Here is a 14,707-nt window from a genome sequence, read left to right on the forward strand (position 1 = left end):
TATACACTGACTGAGTCGCCCCCTGTTGAGGCTCCGACTGACTGCAATCCTGAGGAATTGCAGGCTTACAAGGAATGGTGTGACCATGACTTGATAGCCAGGTGTTATATGCTGACTTCTATGAATGATGAGCTGCAGAGGCGTTTTGAGGATGGAAAGAATGCTGTTGACATTCATAAGCACCTCAAAGAGCTCTTTGATGAGCAGACTCGGCCTCTTAGGCATGCTACCATCAAGGAGCTGATCACTATGCGCATGCGAGATGGGGCCTCGGTCCATGAGCATGGCCTGAAGTTGATTGGGCTCGTGGATAAGCTCGTTGGCATGGATCTGATCTTGCCTTCGGAGTTGACCACCGACGTGTTGCTCTTATCGCTGCCTAGCTCATTTGATCCTTTTGTGGTGAACTTCAACATGAACAAGATTGAACCGACCCTTGAGGAGTTGGTGAATATGCTTGTTAAGTTTGAATCAACCATCAAGAAAGAGAAGTTGGTTCTTTATGTGGGTTCTTCATCTGGTACGAAGATTGATCCACATGGGAATGGAAAGAAGCGTTCTTTCCAACGTCCCAAGAAGAACGTGCCCTTGTTGAGGCAATCTCTGAATCCCGTTGTGGCAGCCACACCAGTTAAGGCTGACAAGACTAGTGATGTATGCCATCACTGCAAGAAGCCTGGACATTGGAGGCGAAATTGCAAGGAATATCTGGCCCAGAAGAGTTCTGGAAACGGTATGTTCTAAATTGAAGTAAACATTTCAATTAACTCTACTTCTTGGGTATTAGATACTGGTTATGACACATCTCTGTAATGGGTTACAGGTGATGGGAAGAAGTAGGTAGCTTAGGGTAAGGTGAGACCTTCTTGAGAATGGCTATGGAGCAAGAGTTGCTGCCAAGACCTTAAGAAATTTTTACTTATTGTTGAACAATGATTTTAAGTTAATTTTATGAGATGTTTTGTTTGTACCTAATTTTGTGAAAAACATTGTTTCCATTTCTATGCTGATAAAAATGGATATTCTTGTTTATTTAGCAAAGGTGTTTGCAACATTTACAAGAATGAATGTCTAATTGGTACTTGAGAACTTGAAAACGATCTCTATAACTTAAAATTGAAAGATATTCCATTAAATGTCCATTCAAATGCAGACACCATATGAGATATGGATGGGTAAGCCTCCCAAATATTCTTATCTTAGAATATGGGGGTGCCCTGCTTATGAAGCAGGTAGTGGGAGATAAATTGGATAGTCGATCCATTTTATGCTACTTTGTGAGATATCCAATGAATTCGGTTGGATACTACTTCTATCATCCCCAAGAAACAAAGGTGTTTGTTTCTAGGAATGCAACCTTTTTGGAAAAGGAATTTCTATTGGATATAAAAGGGGAGATGATAGAACTCGAAGAGGTTCGAGAGACACCCACAATTATAGAACCCACACCCGAAGAGCCAAGAGAGGAGATACAAGCTCCTAAAAGATCCGAGAGAGTCTCGAGACCACCTATGAGGTATGGTCAGCTTCTTGAAGAGGGCCATGATGAGCCTAACCATGGATGTGATCCAAGGACCTTCAAGGAAGCGTTATCTGATGCCGATTCATCCAAATGGCTTGAAGCTATGGAATCTGAGTTGAATTCCATGCATTCGAACCAAGTGTGGGATCTTATAGATCCACCTAAGGGAACGGTTCCGATAGGGACTTGGGGCGGATGGGAAGGTATTGACCTTCAAGGCGCGATTGGTGGCAAAAGGATATACTCAAATACAAGGAGTTGACTTTGAGGAAACCTTTTCACTAGTTGCAATGCTCAAGTCTATAAGGATATTGCTAGCCATAGCTGCATGGTATGACTATGAGATATGGCAGATGGATGTCAAGACAGCCTTTCTTAATGGGGATATTAAGGAAGAGATTTACATGTCTCAAACCTGGAGGGTTTACATCTATCGGAAGTGAGCATATGGTATGCAAACTTCAGAGATCTGTTTATGGTCTAAAGTGGGCATCTAGGAGTTGGAATCTTAGATTCGATAGTACAATCAACGAGTTGATTTACTAAGAATCCTGAGGAACCCTGTGTGTATAAGAAGGTCAGTGGGAGTGTTGTGACATTCCTGCTGCTTTATGTTGATGACATTCTACTCATTGGGAATGATGTAGGAATGTTGCAATCAACTAAGATATGGTTAGTGAGTAAGTTCTCGATGCAGGACTTGGGTGAAGCATCTTTTGTATTGGGATACAGATCTATAGAGATAAATCGAAAAGATTGCTTGGTCTCACCCAGTCCACATACATTGATACCATCGTGAAGCGGTTCTCGATGGATTAGTCCAAGAGAGGACATCTACCAATGTGTCATGGCGTGTCCCTATCCAAGTCTGTCTTTCAAGACTGATGCAGAGATAGCGGCGATGACAAAGCATTCCTTATGCATCTGCGATTGGTAGCATCATGTATGGGATGATATCTACACGTCCTGACGTGGCTTTCGCACTAAGTGTAGTGAGTAGATATCAATCGAACCCCGGTCTTCCACATTGGAAAGCTGTGAAAGACATTCTCAAGTAGTTGAGAAGGACCAATAAATTGTTCTTGGTCTATGGGGTGGAGAACTGAAATTGGAAGGCTATACCGACTCTAGCTTCCAAAGCGATATTGATGACTTGAAGTCAACCTCTAGGTTTGTATTCATGCTCTATGGTGCTGCTGTCTCTTGGAAGAGTTCCAAGCAAGACAATAACTGCGGATTCCAGCACAGAGGCCGAATACATTGTTGCATCAGATGCAGCAAGGGAGGCTGTTTGGATAAGAAATTTCGTCTAAAAGTTGGACGTCATTCCTAATGGAGTTGCTCCTGTCCCGGTGTTGTGTGACAACACGGGAGCTTTAGCTCAAGCAAAGGAGCCAAGGTCTCATCAGAAGTCCAAACATGTATTGAGAAAGTACCACATCCTCGGAGAGATTGTGGAAAGTAGAGAAGTGTCTTTTGACATAGTCGGCTCCGCAGATAATGTTGTTGATCCACTAGCTAAGCCTTTACCTGGACCATTATTCGTCAAGCATCGCGAATCAATGGGTTTAAAGCATATGGGTAGTTGGCTCTAGTGCAAGTGGTAGATTGTTAGAGTAGGTGCCCGTCGAGCCAAGTGTTGGCTGAGTGTTCACAATGAAACTCTATGTATAAGCAATCTTTATTTTAGTAGTATTTCATATTATTATTTTGGCACATCTTTATCTGTATACCCATGCTAGTTGCATAGATAAAGCCCTTGAATATACAAATAGTAGAAAGAATATGAGATGCTCATATGATGAGTATCATGAAACTCATATTTGTAATACTGTATATTCTAAACGGTTCCTAGTCGATTCAGCCGCCACCAAGAAGGATATAGGCCGCTAGAGTTCGAGACTAGTATATGCGATGTGAGTACCATGTTTCATTGGTAGGGGACATTGTGATGTCCGAACATGCAGATAGGTGCTCCTTGTAGAGTGCACTGAGCAACCCTCCATAAAAGGACTTTCCAAGTGGTTCTCACTTATCGAGTGGAAATGTCCTAGTTTATGGTTGTACAGAATTAGTCCTTATGACCCGGGACAACATTGAGACTCCATGTGCTAGAATTACACTTTGACTTGTTTACCGACTCTCATGGGGTCATCAGGTGGCAAGGTTGGGTGTTCTGTCGAAACACATAGGAGTCGATGCATTGTAGTCGGGGATTCACCGCTTACCTTCGGGTATGGATATCCTATGTGTTATCATGTGTTAGTAGGTTGAAATCTCTGGCCAGAGTATGGTGGTAATTATGAAAAGGGTTTCATAGATTACACCATCGATGCAACTACGACATGACACATAGTATCGATTCATTGACAACTCTCGATAAACCAATGATTGTCGAATCGATCGGGATATATGAGTTGAAGGGACCGTACTGTACGCTAACCATAATAGAATGGTTCTTGCAGGCACTATCATTTGATACCTAGGGAATCATGTAAGCGATGCTGCTAGGCGTTTAACATAATTGGATGGGTACTATCAGACTTGAGTTCTGACATTCTTGTTATCAAGGTGTTGATAAGTAAGAATGGAGCAATTGGGGTATGCTCGTATAAGGACATGTTTAGTCCGAATCACATGGAGATGTGAACCCACGGCTAGTTGTATCAATGAACCATTGAGGGCCACACAAGTACTAGCTTTCTAGATCCCGTTGAGAAGTAAAAATAGTTCAATGTGTTGAACGGCTTATAAAGGAGATTATAAGCGTAAGGAAAATTAGAAGTATGACTTCTATAAAGGAGAAAATAGTTCAATGTGTTGAACGACTTATAAATGAGTTTATAAGTGTAAAGAAAAATAGAAGTATGACTTCTATGAGAGAAATGTAAATTTTAATTTATGGAAGTGTTCCTAAATTAAAATTTGGCCAAGTGAATAATGTATATGAAAATTGTGATTTTCATAATCATTATTATGGACTAAATTAAATTAATTCAAGTGTTGAATTAATTAAACACTAGTGGACCTAGTAGAGTCCAAAATAATTAAATTAATTCAAATGTTGAATTAATTAAATTATATTGAGTCTTGTAGAGCTCAATTTAAATTAATTATTTAACTAGTGGGACTTGGGTAAATTCAAGTAATGTTTAATTAGTCTCAAATATGTTTGAGATAATTAAATTTAGTCCATGGTTTTTAATGTGTTAAAAACCATATAATATGCATGCATGGGAAGTGAAAGGTTGGGAGACTACTTTTTGAGTTTTCAAGGCATATCATGCACCTTTTTGACACAACTTTTCCCACAACCAAAAAAAAACGTCTCTCCTTCTCTCCTAGGATGAATAGTGCCGAAAATACTATTTACTTTCTCTCCAAGTTTTCTCTCCATTTTTGTTCTTCAATTTGTTGAGGAACACCACACTTCTCTTTGAAAAATCCTCTTATTTTTCTAGTGCAAAATATGAGGGGATCTACCTAGTTGGTGGTGGGCTTAATTTGAAGGAAAGATTCAAGGTAGGAGGAAGCTTGTAGATTTCTTCATGCCATTCAAGAGCTTTGTTGTTTAACAACAAAGTTGGAGCCATACATCAATCCTTGTGATTGATAGGTAAAATTCTAAACACCCTATGTATGACATTATTTGGTGTTTGTTGTATTTGCTACACAATATAGTAGAGGTGGCCGAAATTTTCTATAAAAATTTTATTTTTTAAACTTCCGTTGCGCTTTCGGTCACCGTAACCGATCCCCTTTCATGATTAGTATGATGTTGGGATGTTAATTGATACGTCGTTTAGCATCGATAGGCACTCGAATGCATTAGAAGTCGTAGGAAACGAATTGGTGTCAATTGCTACGTTTTGAGTGGTATGTGTCGTAGGGTGAACATCGTCGCTTTGGGATTTTGTACGAATATGGTTTGATGTTATGGCATGCTAGGATGAGTCTTGGGGTGTCGAATCGTGGTCCGTGCAAGCGAGTCTAGACTGTTAAGCGAAACCTGTTTAGAATTTCCGAAGCTTCACTTGTCCCCCAGGTACACGGCCCCACGGACGGACCCTGGCACGGGGTCCGTGCCTTTGTTCCTTCCGGAGTGCATTTTTTCAGAGTATACACGGACCCCCACACAGACCCTGACAAGGGGTCCTTGTCCACCCTTCTTTCCGAACCTTTCACCCGAGTCTACACGGACCCCTACATGGATGTAGGCACGGGGTCGGACCCCTACATGGATGTAGGCACGGGGTCCGTGTCCTTCTATTTTGGGAAAAATTTTATAGTATGCTTTGAGGTTTGATGTCATGGTTTAGTACAATGATTTACAAAGTCGAGTCATGGGAATCTTAGAACGTCCTAAGGAATTGAATGAACTCGTAAGTGAGCATGGTTACCTACGTCTAAGTATGCAAGTTAAGCATGTCAATTCATGATAGTATGTGCAGCAACGACCCCAGTCGAAGTCCAACGAATCACTCAACGCCAAGTAAGTATGTATGACGTGCAAGAAAATATTTTATGTTTTTGAGGTATGCTAAATGTCTTGTGACCAAATTATGAATGGGTTTGGAAGTCGGTGAACGTGGCCGAGGATCTCTCCACCCCGTTAAATTATGAACGGGTTAGATCATGGTTGGAAAGCGTTAAATTATGAACGGGAACCAACCAGCCCGTTAAATTATAAACGAGGATCTCATGTATATGACATTGGATACGTCCCTGTCAGCCCAGTACTGTGGTTTGTCTGATCAGGCGTTTATTATGTATGGGTCACTTGCTTTGAAACATCCTCTAAGAAAATGATGAAGTTATGTATGTTCAAGTATGCAGTATGTTTATGAAAGTTTATGTTGACGGCACGTCTAGTTATGTACGTACGTATGTCCAAGTTTATTATGCAAGTTCAAGTTTCAAGTTATGTATGTCCTATTTTAAAGTTGCATGCGATTTTATTACGTAGTACTCGTTATCCCAGTTCATACGTGTTGAGTCTTTAGACTCACTAGACTTGATCGATGCAGGTGACTATGTTGAGGAGACAGGAGGTGGTGACCAAGGGGCAGGCTTGGACTGAGTGGCAGGCTAGACCCGAGGACCGCAATGTTTACGTTTTATGCGAAGTTTAAAAATACTCCGATTTTTAAATATCTGGATGCGAAATATTTTGAGACAGTTTCTTTTAGCAAAATTTTTATTGGTGACGAATGATTATGAGATCTATTTTTAAGAATGTTGAGTGACGACCGTATGAATATTTACATTCAAGAAAATTTTTAATTTTTCCGCAAATTTCAAGTAGTAAAAGTACGGTTTGTTACATACACAAATTGGGAATTTGAGCATAAATTTCGAGAGAAACCACTAACATAAAAATGCAAACTCGTGTCTCAATTTAATGAGTAAGAGTTGAGAAACAACTCATTACCTTGAATTTAAGCTATTTAACAAAAGTAAATATCATAATAATATTCAGAACAAAATAAGTTGATTCAAGTATACAACCACAACAATTTCAGTATATTTCGTACTCTATTGGGTACGTAAATTGAAAATTTGAGCATATATTACAAGGGGAACCAGTAGCATAAAAAAGCAAACTCGTGTCTCGGTCTATTGATTAAGATTTGGGAAGTCAACTCATTACCATGATTTTAATCTACCGAACAAAATTCAATATCATAATAATATTTAGCACAAAATAAGGGTAATTCCACCATACAACCACAACAATTTCAATATTTTTTTAATGTATTATATTGGGTACATGAATTGAGAATTTGAGCATAAATTTTTAGAGAAACCACTGGCATAAAAATGCAAATTCATGCCTCAATTTTAATGGGTAAGAGTTGAGAAACCAACTTTTTACCATGATTTTAGTCCACCTAACACAAGTCAATAGCACAATAATTTCCGGCACAAAATAGGGTAACTTCAGCATACAACCACAACAATTTCAGTGTATTTCGTATTATATTGGGTACATAAATTAAACATTTTGGCATAAATTCTGAGGGGAAACGCTAACATAAAAATGAAAACCCGTGTCTCAATTTAATGAGCAAGGGTTAGAGAAATCAACTCCTTACCATGATTTTACTCTACCTAACATGAGAATTTGATCATAATTGCATAAATATGTAGAGAACATTTTGTTGTCTTATCACTAACTAATGTGTATATTTGATGAGTAAGAGTTGATAAATGAATTTATTACCGTGATTTTGGTCTACAAAATATAAGACCATATAAAAGACACAAAATATAATAATTCAGGCATAATATCTCGAAAATATGGTATAATTTGGTTACAAATGAGAATAAGACATGAGAATTTGAGCATAAATATGTAGCGAACCGTTCATAGTAGCCTAATATCTCGACGGATTTTAATTAGCGACTGTTTAATAAACCGTCGTTACAATTAGCGACGGTAGGTTCATGAGTTCCGTCGCTAATTTTAGCGACAGTTAATTCGTGATTTCTGTCGCTAATATTTTCAATAAAAAAATTATTTTTAATTATTTAATAAATCTAAAAAAAACTTACAATTTGAATATGCTAACAATATTAATTATCTTAACTAACACTTAAAAAATTTATCAGAAAATTAAAGCGAAAAAATTTACCCTAAATCGAAATACTTAAAAAATTTACCAGAAAATTAAAGCGAAAAAATTATCCTAAATCGAAACTAAAATCGTGTAAGAAAAAAATTTTATGTGTTGTGAAGTGAGAGTGAAATGTGTGTGGTGAAATGTGTGTGGTAAAATGGATCGAATAACGATGGTTTTTGGTTAAACCGTCGTTATTACCGACGGAAAATAAAAAACGTCGCATTTTATACTTAGCGACAGTTTTACTTATATCCGTCGCTATATTTAAATAGCGACGGTTTTTCTTAAACCGTCGCTAGATACGAATTTTTTTTAAAACCAGGGACTGCAAAATAAAGCTTTTGATGTGTCAGGGAATGCAGCTCAAAAACGTCTGACCTAGGGACTGAACACAAGTTTGAGTTTCTGAATGTGGATTTTTCTCCAATTCTCTGTAAAAAATTTAACTGTATAAATGAATCGGCAAAACTTGTGTGAGACGGTCTCATTGGTCATATTTGTGAGACAGATCTTTTATTTGGGTCATCTATGAAAAAGTATTGTTTTTTATGCAAAGAGTATTATTTTTTATTATGAATATGAGTAGGATTGACCCATCTCACAGAATAAGATCCATAAAATGGTCTCACATGAGACTCACTCAAATGAATATGACTACTACGCAGCTCAGCCAAACAACACAAAGCGTGTTCCCACGCGCCACCACGTGAAGTGGCTCCTTTTCCACTGCCAAACATAACTAACTGCAACTGTCAGATATGAAATTCCCAAGCTACCCCTACTAACCAAAAGAGGGAATATGGAGAAAAGAAACTAAAAAAATAACATAAAAAGCTTCCAAAACCACTGCCAAAGTGCCGAAAAAGAACAGCAAATGTGACAATATATCTTTAAAAATTTTCGTTTCGAATGAAAATATGAGAAACAATTAATATGGATCTTAATGAAATATGGCGTGTACCGCCCTTTCTCATTAATAACATTTACTGCTGAACCACATGCCACCATCTCCGGCTCCAGCCCCGAGAAAACTGCATAGGTCAGTGTTCTTTTTGGGCTAGGGACTGTGTATGTATCGTGTTTGTATATACTTCTCTGTACTGCATAAATTTACAGTCTTTTCGTGGTTGGTCTGCCTAAAATCTCGGTTGGAGTCTGAATCTTGAGGTTTTCCGAGTATTTAAATGGGAAGCGGGCAACCCATGTGTTGCTTCTTCCCAAACTTTCATTTTTTCCACCTTGTTCTTTGGGAATGCAGGAGTTTAATACTGGTCAAGAACGTATTAGTAAATGAGAAATACTGGATACTATTTGTTTATGTGATTTTTTCGAATTTCGAGAATTTTTTTTTCTCTTTTTAAAATTTTTTAAAGTAAGAGGGATGGCGAAGTTGGGATTTTTAATTAAAAAATTACATTTGTTTATGCCTTTTTATTTATCCTTTTGTGTGTGGGTGAGTGTATTTGGTAAGTTTTGGCTTGACGTTTTCTGTGCAAATTTTCAGGTGAAAATGTTGGCCACTGGAATTTTCAACTTTTGCGGAGTTATTGACTGAGAAAAGGCGATACATTGTGCTTCATTTCTAGTATGTAGCTTCATATTTCTTTATCTTTTTTTGGATGGTTATTTGAGCATTCTTTGTTAGAAATTTGCCAAAGTTGTGATTTACTATTATTGTTTTTGGTAGATAGAAGTGCTAAATTAAAGTTCATAACGGTTATGGATGTTAAAGTTTATACGATAACTGAAGGCCAATAGCATTTGCTTTCATGAGAATCCAAATGTTTAGTAAACTGTTTTTGTGAAATCTTTCTTTCGTTTTTCTTCCATTTGTTGCCAACTATGCCATTTTTTCTCTCTCCCATTTTTACCCATCTCTAAATACATGTTTTGGGCACGGGGAAAGAACACGATAAAAGTTAGAAAATGACCTTTTTTGAGTCCCCGTGTTTTGTGCGTTGCAGGTTGAATTTGTAATTTATTTTGGTGGTTCCTATAACAAACGTTCCACATTCAGTAAGAAAATTTACTTGTTTTGTTTGAGCAATGGATGTACGGCGACATTCTGTTGATGTTCCTATATCAAGAGCACTGATTGCACTTAAGAGAGTGAGGTCTCTGCGGGATCCATCTACTAACTCTATGAGCAAATTATCTTCCCTAGTTGACAGCATTAATTGGGAAAATAATTTAAATAATCCCATTGTTTTGGGAGTTGAAAATGGCCACAAAGAAGGCAATATTGATAACAATCTTTCTGTATTGAGAAGATCAAGATTATTCTTGGGGGAGGAACAGCATTTGAGTGATGATGAGCTGTATAGAGTTATAAGACGCACTGATTCAAGATTAGTCTCTCGAGAAACTTTAGGAGAGTCAATTGAAAACACAGGACTGGCAACTGAAAATTCCACGTGTGTTGATGGCTCAGATGCTAGTTCCTTGAGCCAGGAAATTTGGTGTAAGAGCACAACATTGAGCGAAAGTTACTGCAAAAACTGCAGAGACAAAGAATTGGAATTGGAGTGTAGAACACCATCCAGTTACCGGGCCGAAGGTGGGGGTTCACATGATGAACCTGAAGTAGCATCAAAGCAAGCAGAAAAGAAAAGTTTTGGAGGCTCAACGAGGAAATGCTTGCGTAGAAAGCGTGAAAATTTGTCTAGAGTGACAGATGGTGATGATATTGTGGATCATGTAGGTTGTCAGTGCTTTGCTGTTAGTGATCACAAGAGGGAAGTTTCGAGGCACCGACGGTCATTAGCTGGAAATAAAGATGGTGGTGTAACGGAGTTTGGTCATCAAGGATGTGGGATTAACAGCTGTTGGTCAAGGACCTTGAAACTTAGGGATTCTAATGTTCCTCATGAAGTGGAAGAACAAATTCTTTTGTTGGAAAATTCAGGGCAAGCACTATCAACTGAAGAGAACCTGGATTGGAAGTGCAAGAGTGAAGATTTTTCCTGGTATCCGGATAGTCCTAGGAATCTCTGTCAAAAGTTTCTTCCAAAATCATTTAATGACTTGGTGGGGCAAAACATGGTGACAAGGTCTCTTTTGAATGCCATCTCTCAAGGTCAGATAGCTTCCTCGTATCTGTTTCATGGTCCACGTGGAATAGGTAAGACATCCGCATCAAGGATATTTGCTGCTGCGCTAAATTGTCTCTCTCCTGAGTTTGATAAACCGTGTGGCTTGTGCCATGATTGCATATTACTCTTATCTGGAAAGAGTCTAGATGTCAGGGAAGTGGATTCTGCAAAAATCAACAGAGCAGAAAAGTTACGGATTCTTATTAAGGATGCAGATATCCCTCCAGTTTTCTCACGATTTAAGGTTTATATTATAGATGAGTGCCACTTGTTGCGAGGGGAAACATGGGCTACCATAATGAACAAGCTCGAGGAACTTCCTCGACAACTTGTTTTCATTATGGTCACTCCTGAACTTGATAAGCTGCCTCGTTGTGCAATAACTAAATCTCAGAAATACTATTTTCAGAAGCTAAAAGATGTTGACATCGCCATCAGGTTAGAAAAAATATGTGCAAAAGAAGGTTTTGAATTTGATCGGGATGCACTAAACTTAGTTGCTACTAAGTCAAATGGTTCGCTGCGTGAAGCAGAGATGATGCTTGATCAGTTGAGTTTGCTCGGAAAAAAGATTAATGTGCCATTGGTTTATGAAGCAGTGAGTGTTTAATTCTTTTGTTGATTATTTTTCTACACCTTGTTGGGATCCAGTCTAACTTCATGTTTGGTGGCTTAGAATGGAGTTGTATCTGATGATGAGTTGCTGGATTTGTTGTATTTGGCATTATCATCTGATGCTTCAAATACAGTCATAAGAGCCAGAGAGTTGATGAGATTGCGGATAGATCCGTTGCAACTTGTGTCACAATTGGCAAATCTCATAATGGATATTCTTGCAGGCAAATGCCCTGTAGGTGTATCGGAAGTCAAAAGGAAACTTTTTGACATGCGCAAGTGTAAGTTTTATTGTAAACAGTGTTGGTGAATATTTATTTTAGTCTAAAAGAGTTAATATGTGCTACAGCTGAAGCTGACATGCAACAGCTAAGTCACGCACTAAAAATACTATCAGAATCTGAGAAACAGTTAAGAATGTCCAAGAACCAGACAACATGGCTCACTGCAGCTCTTCTACAGTTAGGTTCTGCCGACATGTCATACGATGACGGTAATCCAAGGTTGAGTCCTAGATCACTACACCCGCAAGGTGAAAACTAGTCGAAAAACATTTTTAAGTCGTAAATTTTGGGCAAGCCACTCATGTATCAGAAAGGTACATAACATCAGTACTCTAACCATGCTCCACTTTGTAGGTGATTTCTGCAGTACATCATCAACTGGGGAGTGTCTGAAGCATCTTGTAACATCTGCAAGTGGGAATGCTGTATCTGGGAAAACAGGGACTCGGGATGGTAGGGTAACATTGGAGTTGGTTTGGAGGAGAGCCACTAAAATGTGTCGGCCCCGTTCGTTTAAAAAATTCCTCCAAAATCGGGGAAAGCTGGTGTCTGTTCGTCTCACCCCCCTAGGTAAGTTATTTAATCACACACCGTGTCCACTGTTATAATATTATAATATACAACTATTGTTGACCAATCCCTCATAAGCTCGTGCCTCTGTGACAAGTGATTTGAATGTAGTGTCGGAGTATTGGGGTTGCCAGAACTAAATCTTTGGTGCACAATGCCCTTTGTTAATAAGTTGGTCTTTGGTACTTATTTCTAGGCGTCTGCGGCATTATGTTTGACGAAGATGAATTTTTATGCATTTAATATTAATTTGAAGTTAAATTTAAACATTTGGTTTTAATGTGAGAAAATGTATTAAAATATATAACTAAGTTGGTGTATCTCAAACATGCTCAAGTTTGTTAACTTTCAAAGAGAGTATTCGAGATTTTAGAGACGTTTTAATTTTTACTTAGAGTGAGCCTCTACAACTCAGAAGCATCTTCTGTCGCAGGAGTAGCTCAAGCTTATCTGTTCTAGTTAATCCCCTTTTGCCAAACAGTCCAGCAAGGTCGCAAATTTGTTCATTAACGTAAATGAATGACAATTAATGTGGATTTAAGGATAACTCATGGCCAAATCTTGTGTATTTCCCAGGCATAGCAGTGGCAGAGTTGGAGTTTACTAATCCTAAATATGTACGTAAGACTGAAAAGTCATGGAAAATGATTGCTAGTGCACTTCAGCATTTGCTCGGTTATAATGTGGAACTGAGAATAAATCTTGCCAATAATGCTACAAACAAACATGTAACGTTCAAGAAGCCATCTTTCAGTTTTTTCAGTTGCTCACGTAGAGTGCATCTTAGGTCGGAGTTTTCGGCAGAAAATGGAAGTAATCCTCGGGAAAGTTTTGATTTGACTCCAATAATCAGGCCTAGCAATAAGTGTGTTGAGATGTGTTCACATGAGTGCGAGTCTCGAATCTCATTCACATGTTGCCATGGAGAAGAGATGGTGAAGACCATACGGAACACTGATGGAAATGCTCTAAGCATTAGTGTAGATACCCCCAGGCCCCAGAGAGCATTGCCTCGTATCACTGAAAGAAAGAGTCGAATAGGTGTTGTTCCTGTGAACAAGGAAATCAACAGCGGATGCCCGGATTCAATGATCTTGAAGCCAGATATTCTGCTAAGGTATATGTCAAACTTGAAGACTATATATATACTGAACGTGATTCTTTAATGCAACTTGTTTATGTTGTTTGCAGATCGAGGAAGCCTTGGAAATTGCCTTGTTGGAGAGCGGCCAAATTCCCTTTCCGTAAGGCATCTATCAGTTCTTTTGCAAACCTTTCGTTTTTGTGAGGGAATTGTGATAAATGACCGAAGAAATGCCATGATTGTTCTGGTGTGGAAGCTGAGACATCAACCGCCGAATGAGTGCCTGGTGGATTGTAGCCTATGCAGCTGCAAAGTTTCATCATATACTCCATTTATCTAGTATATTTTATCTGAGTGCTGTAAATAACTCAGATTTGTTCCTTGAATGGAGATTTGATCCATAGAAAGTTGAAGAAAATTTGTAACCTCGGTTGTTTTTATTGGGGTTTTCGGAGACAGCTAAGTAAACACATTGGAATTTAAAAAATATCGATGACATGCTGTTGGCATAAAATAAAATTAATACATGAAAGCAGCATAACATGACCAGATAGATGTTGATGGTTTGTCGAAATAAAAACAATTATTATAATAAAATTTAAAATTAACTTGTATGTTATATTTTAGGTGTTAAAATAGATGCCTGTAAGTCAACTGTTGACTAATGAATTTATTGACTCAATCGCAATAAACAATCTTTATTTTAATATAATTCATTAATTCATTGTTTGTTATTTTTTTTATCTGTATATTCATGTGATTTGAAAGGGGATCGATTAAGGTGTTCAAATGCGCAACGGAAGTTTCAAAATAATTTTCTAGCATGAAAATTTCGAACACCCTAAGCCTATAATGTGTAGCAAATACAAAAATACAAAATATGACATTCATAGTGTGTTTAGAAGATATACCTATGA

At 38.2% G+C, this 14,707-nt stretch overlaps 1 protein-coding gene across 2 annotated transcripts; it reads left to right on the plus strand.

The window, feature by feature from the left end:
• The first annotated feature begins 9,032 nt into the window (after positions 1 to 9,032).
• LOC140823008 (protein STICHEL-like 2) lies at positions 9,033 to 14,279 on the plus strand. 2 transcript variants are annotated; one of them, XM_073184056.1, is made up of 9 exons: positions 9,033 to 9,184; positions 9,650 to 9,730; positions 10,110 to 11,835; positions 11,914 to 12,133; positions 12,202 to 12,384; positions 12,491 to 12,706; positions 13,283 to 13,823; positions 13,898 to 13,954; positions 14,037 to 14,279. In XM_073184056.1, exons 3-9 carry the CDS (start codon positions 10,192 to 10,194, stop codon positions 14,128 to 14,130), a joined length of 2,955 nt encoding a protein of 984 aa, XP_073040157.1. In that variant the 5' UTR covers positions 9,033 to 9,184; positions 9,650 to 9,730; positions 10,110 to 10,191; the 3' UTR covers positions 14,131 to 14,279. The 2 variants fall into 2 exon arrangements, with proteins under 2 accessions (XP_073040157.1, XP_073040158.1); XM_073184057.1 differs by lacking the exon at positions 9,033 to 9,184 and adding an exon at positions 9,264 to 9,431.
• Positions 14,280 to 14,707: the final 428 nt, after the last annotated feature.

The sequence above is a fragment of the Primulina eburnea genome, chromosome 2 (assembly GCF_022965805.1).
Source record: "Primulina eburnea isolate SZY01 chromosome 2, ASM2296580v1, whole genome shotgun sequence".
Taxonomy (NCBI): Eukaryota; Viridiplantae; Streptophyta; class Magnoliopsida; order Lamiales; family Gesneriaceae; genus Primulina; species Primulina eburnea.

What these genes read in the sequence shown, in the direction of transcription:
- LOC140823008 (XM_073184056.1), top strand. Translation starts at nt 10,192, where the DNA reads ATGGATGTACGGCGACATTCTGTTGATGTTCCTATATCAAGAGCACTG. An exon ending in ACTTTTTGACATGCGCAAGT is followed by an intron (nt 12,134 to 12,201) that starts GTAAGTTTTATT and finishes TATGTGCTACAG; the next exon opens with CTGAAGCTGACATGCAACAG. An exon ending in AAGCCAGATATTCTGCTAAG is followed by an intron (nt 13,824 to 13,897) that starts GTATATGTCAAA and finishes TGTTGTTTGCAG; the next exon opens with ATCGAGGAAGCCTTGGAAAT.